Raw genomic sequence first — 8,892 nt, forward strand, 5'->3', positions numbered from 1 at the left:
AGCGGTGTGACACAGCAGCCACTCACTCATTCCACACTATATTCCTCCGGTTTCTCCGGAAGCCTGCGTCTCGCACCAATCATCTGGAACAGCTTTGCCACACTAGTTTCCATGTTCCTGGAGATTACAGGCCGGCTTTGAAGCACTGCTCTCTCTTTGTCTGCGTGCAATGCTCTCTGGTAATTAACTTTGTCCTTCTTTTATTTGTTCCAGTCTTCCTCCGTCCACTCTTCTGAGCATCTTCTCCCAGGAGTACCAGGTTAGAAGTTTTCTTCCTTTGTGCGGCCTGACAGCTGCCTAATTGAATGATGAATGTCCCCTTATTTCTGTGTAATTGAACTGCCAACTCTCTGATTGGTTTGGAGGATTTCCCTTGCCTGAACACACACACCACACACACACACACACACACACACATGCGCGCACACACACACACGCACACACACACACAACACACACACACATGCGCGCACACACACACACACGCACACACACACACAGAAACACACACAACACACACTTAGAAAACAATCTATAAATACTTGATTTTTTTCTGAAATATTGTTAATCTTCATCGCTCAAAGTCTGAAGGAATATTAGCTGTAGGCATACCATTGTTTGACAAAATTTCCAAGGCATTTCAACAAAAACCTTTATTTTGTGGAAAACACAGTGATCAAAATTAGAGAACACTAGCCACTGTAGCACGAAAGGAGATAACTAAAATTTTGGAGGGTTACAGCTGTCGTAAATCAGACATCACCAGTTTCTCAGACTGCGCCTGTGTGATCTTGGTCCACTCTTCTTCCACTCTCTTCCACAGTTTGAGTAAAACTGTAGTTTATTCGCGACAATTGGCCAGTTAATGTTACTGGCGTTATCCTAAAACTTTGGTTGCCTAGATGTAGTGAGATTAGTTACAGTTGTGCAGTAAAATAAACTTTAAATATTCACTTTTCATTCATGAAGATGACATGGAAAAAATGTGCCAAAAATGTATCTCCTGGCAGAAAACAAATAATTTTAAGATGAAAATGACATGAAATTAGCATAATAACAGTAGATGGCAGCAGAGGATCACTCATTTGCTCAGTTGAAATTTCAACTCCCTAGTTTTTTCAGGTCTTGCTTTTGGATTTATTATAAAATGACTGTTGTAACACATTTTAGTGCTTTTACTGTACTGAAGTATAAAGTATAGCAAGTGCAGGAAATCACAAAGTCTCATGTCATTTAAAAAATAAATAAATAACTAAGCCCAGACACCAACAGCCTAGAAGGGTTAATTATTAAAATACTTAACTAGTTTAACTACAAATTAAATAAGTTAATAATTCATGGTATAACAATTAAATAATAATGCATTAAATATTTTGAAATAAATCGCAGAACAATTTAGCAGATTCACTTGCTTAATTTTTTACATTTGCGTTTGTCATTCCTGAAACAGTAGTAGTATATTGTATACAGCATGGTTAGACAAACAAAACTTTTCTTCGAATAGTGCTCGGAAATGACTGAGCTGGCTTATCTAAAACCAGGAAGTAACCGTGCATATAGTCAAAGACATATATATATAGGGACTTTAGGGACTTTGATATAGTCCATTGTGCAGCTCTAGTTGGTTATTTACCCACATGTTATGGGGGAGGGTGGGGAGGGGGGTCTTTTTCTCAGGGGCTAAACTCCTTATCTCTTCCGACCCTAGCAACGCTCCTGCCACTATCATAATTACTTAGCCTAGCTATAACAAAGGCCCCCAAGGTTAGCAAGAGTAATGCTACGGTATGCAAGGAAGGAGATCAGACAGGTTAATCGACATCAATGGAGGAGAGATTTCACTATGCTGAATAAACTGCTTTTGTGGGAAACTGCCTACAGTTTAATGAATTGATAGCTTATTAGCTAATCTGTTTGCCGAGAAGTCACACACAATTTTGCGACAGGTAAGATTCAGTTTATGGCACTCACTGGTATTTGCAAACTTGACTGTCACACAACTTTGACAGAAACCTAATAATTTTGACAGAAATTAATTGCCAAGGCACAGAGATCCAAGCTGGCCGTTAGGATTTCTCCAATTTGTTGCTGCTGCAAAGCATTTTGCCCTTTTCACGGAATTTCGTACCCTCTCTCACCAAATTTACATACTCCCAGAACAGACGATTGGGGGAAAAAAAAATAAATTACATAGTTTCCTTAAGCATTAGATTAATCAATAATAACATTAATCAATAATATTGCCTTTTAAGTCATTTTAGGGCACCTAACATACAGTGCGATTATGAACTTTATTTGCGTTTTGGGTATATACTGGCTATATACGGTAGGCTACACATAAATAAAATATACATGAACTTACCTTTTGTAACTGCAAATGAGACTTTGCTCTACTTAACTACTGTTTTGCTCCCCATGTGCCTTCCTTGCCCTTATTTGGTTATCTTCCTGTTCCTGCTCCCTGATTGTTTCTCATTTGATTCCAGATGTGTCTCGTCTTCCCCTGATTCATTTGTGTATTTAAAGTGTTTCCTGTTTTGAGTTCTTTGTCCGGTATTGTTCGTCTTCGTGCTACGTGAGTTTTCCTTGTTCCCTTGAATTCATTAAAATCTCTCGATTGATTTACTCCTCGTCTCCTTCGTTCCTCGCTCATCACAGTAGTGCAACTGTGACAGAATACCGGACCAAAGCAAAATAGTAAGCGGCGCCCCTTCTCCCCGTTTTGTTTTCGTTTATTGAAAGTTTTTTTGTTTTCCCAGTTTCTCCCCTGCGGCTATGGAAGTTGCCGCTCGATTCGCCGCCCTAGCTTGCCTGGATCTCCCCTTCGTCGAGTATGCCTAGGAATTCTGCAGGCTCGGCATCGGCATTGGATGACGCCCCCATCAATTCTCTGTTCTGGCTCGGGGCCAACTACCATCGCCCCATGGACCTCTCAGACACCAAGGGACTGTGCTGGAGGGAAGGGATCTTCCGGTGTCTGGGGAGTGTCCGGGCCCAAGCCAGAACCAGCCCGCTGTCGAGCCCGCCAGCCATTCATCAGTCAAGCCTGCCGGCCGCGGCTCTCTCAAGCCCGCCGGCCACCCAATTCACCCGTAACCAAGGGAGGAGGATGAGGAGAAAAAAACTGTTCACAGTCCTCACCCCAGCCCCAGTGCTCGCTCTAGTGTCAGCTCCATCCCCAGAGCTCGCTCCAGTGTGGGCTCCAGCCCCGAATCCAGCCCAAGGAGGGCTCCTGTTTCTGAGTTTATCCCGCGGAGGGCTCCTGTTCCCAAATCCAGCCCGCGGAGGGCTCCTGTCCCCGAGTTTAGCCCGCGGAGGGCTCCTGTCCCCGAGTTTAGCCCAGTGAGGGCTCCAGATCCCCAGCTGAGCCCAGTGAGGGCTCCAGATCCCCAGCTGAGCCCAGGGAGGGCTACAGATCCCCAGCTAAGCCCAGGGAGGGCTCCAGATCCCCAGCTAAGCCTAGGGAGGGCCCCAGTCCCCGGTTTTGGGCCCGAGAGGGCCTTGGAGCCCGTAATCGTCCTCAAGTACTTTTTTTGGGGGGGTGGTAGTAGGGTTTCAGCCGTAGAGGCCGGGGTCTGGGGCTGCGGCCTCGGAGGCTGCTCTGCCATGGCCTCCTGAACTGCCTGCACCGCCATGGCCTCCTGAGCTCCCTACTCCGCCATGGCCCCCTGAGCTCCCTACTCCGCCATGGCCTCCTAGTCTGCCTGCTCCGCCATGACGCCCCAAACTGCCAAAACCGCGAGGTAGTCATATTATCTCATTTAATACAGCAGAAATCAGCATTGTCTATATTCTCAAAAATAAATGTATCTTACCTGTTTGTATTTAGCTGACTAGAGTTTTTGCAGCAGTGTCAGTCAGTCACTCAGCTCTGATCAGTGCTCTGTAATGAGCAGCACTTCTGGGCCATTATATACAGTCTCTACTAACAGGAAGGTTTTTTTTTTTTTAACTGGGCGTTACCTTTCCAGGAAAGGAACATCCTCTTACAGAAATGATTACAACACTCTCTTCTAGTTAAGAAATCTAAACACCAACTTAAAACCAGACTCTTCACTTTCCTTCGTGTTTTTAACTTCCAAAAAAAAAAATCTAAATCTTTGCACTGAGATCAAGCAAAAATAATGAAATGTTGCTTCTGTGTAATTGCTGTTTTGGGCTCTGAACATGAGCTGCATGAAGAGATCATGTTTATTAATGTAACATTGATGCTGGTAACACCACCTAAATTATAGAAAGAATTTTACTAATAGCACTTGTTGACCTTTTAGACCTTTTATTGTGCCTCAGGGATCCATCCTGGGGCCTCTGCTTTTCAGCTTATATATAAATGATTTACCCTCTGTATGTACAGGGTGTGATGTTCAGATGTACGCAGATGATACCGTAATTTATGTCCATGCAAAAACCAAAGAACAAGCAGCTTCTAAACTTAGTGCAATAATGATACATGTAAATAAATGGCTTAATGTAAAGAAGACAGTTTGTATGTTTTTCATAAAGATGCACTCTGTAACTGACTGTGATCCCAAAATGTATTTGTCTGGAGAGATCATTCGGGTAGCCTCTCATGTTAAATATCTTGGTATTATCCTTGATTCCACTTTATCCTTCAAAAAACAAGTGAAGAAAGTATTGCAAATAACTAAATATAATCTTGCTAATTTTAGGTATATAAGAAACTGTCTAACAACTACAGCAGCAAAATTATATATAAATTCAATGATTATTCCTCACTTAACATACTGTATGACAACTTGGTCTCAAGCTAAAGGAACAACTCTAAAGCCTATTATTTCTCTGTATAAGCAAGCATATAAAGTATTAGATAAAAAAAACAATACTTACAATCACTGCAATATTCTGGGCAAATATGATATTCTTAGTTGGGAAAATTTAACAAAATACACTGATGCCTGTCTGATGTTTAAGATCGTAAATGGAAAAGCTCCTCCACTACTTAGTATTTTTATTAAAGGGGTCATCGGATGCCCACTTTCCACAAGTTGATATGATTCTTTAGGGTCTTAATGAAAAGTCCATAACATACTTTGGTTAAAATTTCTCAATGGTACTGTAAAAAACACCCTTTTTACCCTGTCAAAATCAGCTCTGTTTTCAGCACGCTGTTCTACACACACACAGAAACACACATATGGCGTAAGATCAGGTCAAACGCGTCACTCTCAGTTAAACGCAGACTCAGCGTGCGCTCACCTCTCCACATAGATGTTCTTCCCCGTCCCCAGCGAGTATAAACTGGTCAGGATCCGATAACACGACACCTGCACATCATCCACTGACAAACACCACAAAACACAGAAAGCATTATACAGTCCGGAGTGCTTAATCACAGAATAACAGTTAGAGGGACATTCAAAGTCAATGTAAATGACAACTGCAATCAATTCTATTTACTAAACATCACGTTCACCCTCCAGATCACATCCACGGATCTCAACAGTGATGCTTCATTATCACATCTGTCATTATTTGATATTTTTTCGTGACCTTTATTAAATTAACCAGTATTAAATTACTGATAATAATATAATATTATTTTATAATATATTTTTGTCTTAATATTAAATGTTTACATTTAATATATTTGTATCATTTTATTAATATTTTATTTTGCATGACCTACAACAGCAACCTAAAGCAATGACTATAAAGCATTAACATTAACCAATAACCAGTGAGTGTTTCAGAGGTGGAGCAAGTTTTTTTTAGAATTGTTTTCTACTTCTTTAATAATTAATAATAATGACAAAAATAAAATCACTTTTATCTCTATGGATAAAAGATCTGCATGTAAATGTAATAATAATAATAATAGTCACTGATAAATCATTCAATAAGACCAGTAACGTGAATTTAGAAAGTAAAGCATGAAGTTCTTTTATTTATTATTACACATATTATATGTGTAATTATTACATTTATTATCATTTTTAAAATATCGAATGAAACTAATTTTAAATATATAAATATATACATTTAGATAAAAAAATAAATAAAAGGAAACTAAAATATAAAAAAATTAAATATAAAAATAAAAATAATTAATAAAAAAAAGAATATATATGTAATATAATGTATATACAATATAATTTAGTTATAAAATAAACAAACTAATTAATAATTATAAACTTAATATAATTAAGCATCTGCTAAATGATCCATGTAAATGTAATAATAATCAATAAGACCAGTAACATGAATTTAGAAAGTTAAGCATGAAGGTCTTTTATTTATTATTACATATATTATATGTGTAATTATTATATTTATTATAGTTTTTAAAATATCGAATTAAACTAATTTTAAATACATAAATATATCAATTTAGATTAAAAAAATAAAAGGAAACGAAAACATAAAAATAAATAATTAATAAAAAATATAATATATATGTAATGTAATTGATACTTTTGTTGTGTTTTTTGGTCATTTGTATTATTTTATTAAATGTGTCTGTATAGTTTTTCTTAAATAATAATGCAATAATGATTTTTGAGTTCATTAGTGTTAGAGTTATTATTATTATTATGAAATCATTTTTATTTTCACATTTTAATTGTAAAATGTATAAGTACTTTTGTTGTTAATTGTTATTTTAATCCATTTGTTTAAATGTAGTTTTTATTAAATTATCATGATATTTATCATGATTTTTGAGTTCATGACAGTGTTATTTTGAGATCCTATTACAGTTTTGAATTAATTTCTATTTTAACTTTTTAAGTTTTAGTAATTTTGTTGTGTTTGTCATTTATTATTTTATATATATATATTTAAATATGCATATAACATTTTTATGTAATGATAATGTAAAGTTTCAGAGGTGAAGCAAGTCTTTTTGAAACTTTTTTCTGTACGCTAACATCATAAAATCGTCCAGTAAGAGCAGGAACATGGATTTAGAAAGTAAATGGAGTCAGCATTACTCTCCACTGTGTGTGATGGTTGTGGTGTTTTGACTCACGCAGCAGGTCCGAGCCGAACTGGTGTTCAGTGATATGCTCGAACAGAGCGGTGAGGATGGGCAGCAGAGCCACTGTGGTGTAGTTGATGTTCTGCGAGACGCCCTTCATCTGACTGCGTGAGTGCGTGAACTTCCCCAGCTTCAGGTTCTCCAGGGTCTTCTCCAGATCTTCAGCCGCGCTCTCAAAGAACGTCCTGAGACCGGCTTTGACCAGCTCCGATCCGGACTTCATCACGGTCCTGAGAGAGAAACCGTCCTACAGCATCATCTCAGTAACACACGATCTGCCTCACCGCATTAACCCTCAGAACGCATTCAGGAACAGATACAGAAACATTTCTAGAACATGCATAGTTTTTAGTAAAGGTACGAAACTTTGCAAATGCTTTAAGACCCTCACAATATACATCATTTATTTTTTTCAGATTTTTTACTATTATTTTTTAAGAGATATAAGACATGTTTGTGTTCGGGTCATTTTGACCCGCCTGTGTATGGAGCGCCTTTAGTGTCAAAAACACTTTCTGAAAAATTATCTGTGGAGTTAAATTAGTGTCAAAAAACTTTTATGTCATCTATTGATGAACCATTGCAGCATGAAAAATGTATCACGTTTTTCATCTGAAAGTGAAAGTTTAAGTAAAACCTTTTGAGAGTAATATTCATGCTGTTTTGTTATATATATACGTAAATATGTAGGTTTCATAAATTTGGACTGCTTTTGAGCAATCATGAGTTATAAACTCAAAGGAATTTAATTAAATTATATTCATTCCAATGTGGTTAATATTGATAATTCTCAGATAATATGTTCTTATAAATTTCAAGCAACGATATATTCAAATACAATTTCTCATCAATATTGAGAAAAATATATATACATTTTGCATCATAGTTTTTTTGGTCTGGTTCATGTGTAATTTGAAATTTCAAAGAAATTCTGAATTTTATTATTAATAAAATGTAGTAAATGCAGTAATAACATGGTAACATTAGAAACTTTGACATTTTTTCACATTCACTTATTAATAAGAAGCTGCCGATCAGATATAATATGGTTTTAGTTGAAAAATGCTAAGTTATGACTGTTTTATAAAATAACGATTCTTCGCGGAATGTGAAAATACTCGCATCATGAGCGTACTGAAGATACTGACAGGAAGTGAGGTCCTACCTGGTGTCCAGCGTGTGTGCGAGGATGTGCAGACAGCTGACTATAGTGGTGGAGTCACTTCCTGCAAACACAAACCATAAACCAATGAGAAGCAGCGAATCGATGAGCACGAGAGACCGTCAGACAGACGCGGTGATCTTACCAAACAGAGAGATCCTGTGTCTAACCAGAGTGGCCAGCTTACAGAACAGACTAGAGACCAGCAGAACGCAGCAGGAAGTGAGGAGACAGCGAGAGGAAGGAAGAAACGCAAGCTTAGACAGGTGAGAAGAGAAGAAGCAGCTACAAAAATATCAATCATAAAGCAGATAAACCAGCATGTGCTTGATTTATAAATGAAGCGTGACGAGTGAAGAGGTAAATTAAACCGACAAGTTTCTGACTATGAGATACATGTTTCTATAATTGTGTGACATGAGCCACTCATCACCTGGTGACCATCTCCTTCTCTTTGTTCGACGCGTATCCGCTGCTGCTCAGATTCTTAGTGGGCGACGACAGGAAGTAGAGCGAGTGGTTTTTAAAGTACTGGTCTATGAGGGGGAGGAGCACCTACAGGAAGTACAACAGGTCAACAGGAAATTAAACTCAGTATGGTTTTATATGTATAGGGCGACGACAGCGAGTGGTTTTTAAAGTACTGGTCTATGAGGGGGAGGAGCACCTACAGGAAGTACAACAAGTACAACAGAAATTAAACTCAGTATGGTTTTATATGTATATATATATA

General features: G+C 37.8%; 1 protein-coding gene across 1 annotated transcript in view; it reads right to left on the bottom strand.

Moving 5' to 3' along the window:
• Nucleotides 1-8,892, bottom strand: part of LOC107678700 (ryanodine receptor 3) — a 196,980-nt gene that overhangs the window by 51,032 nt on the left and 137,056 nt on the right. The window contains exons 62-66 of the mRNA XM_016474072.1: nt 8,593-8,714; nt 8,305-8,354; nt 8,163-8,223; nt 6,989-7,227; nt 5,218-5,299 (exon numbers count right to left, since the gene is read on the bottom strand). Coding sequence (XP_016329558.1) covers nt 5,218-5,299; nt 6,989-7,227; nt 8,163-8,223; nt 8,305-8,354; nt 8,593-8,714 — 554 coding nt within the window. The remainder of the gene's footprint in view (nt 1-5,217; nt 5,300-6,988; nt 7,228-8,162; nt 8,224-8,304; nt 8,355-8,592; nt 8,715-8,892) is intronic.

This window comes from Sinocyclocheilus anshuiensis, unplaced genomic scaffold (assembly GCF_001515605.1).
Source record: "Sinocyclocheilus anshuiensis isolate Anshui unplaced genomic scaffold, SAMN03320099.WGS_v1.1 scaffold208, whole genome shotgun sequence".
Taxonomy (NCBI): Eukaryota; Metazoa; Chordata; class Actinopteri; order Cypriniformes; family Cyprinidae; genus Sinocyclocheilus; species Sinocyclocheilus anshuiensis.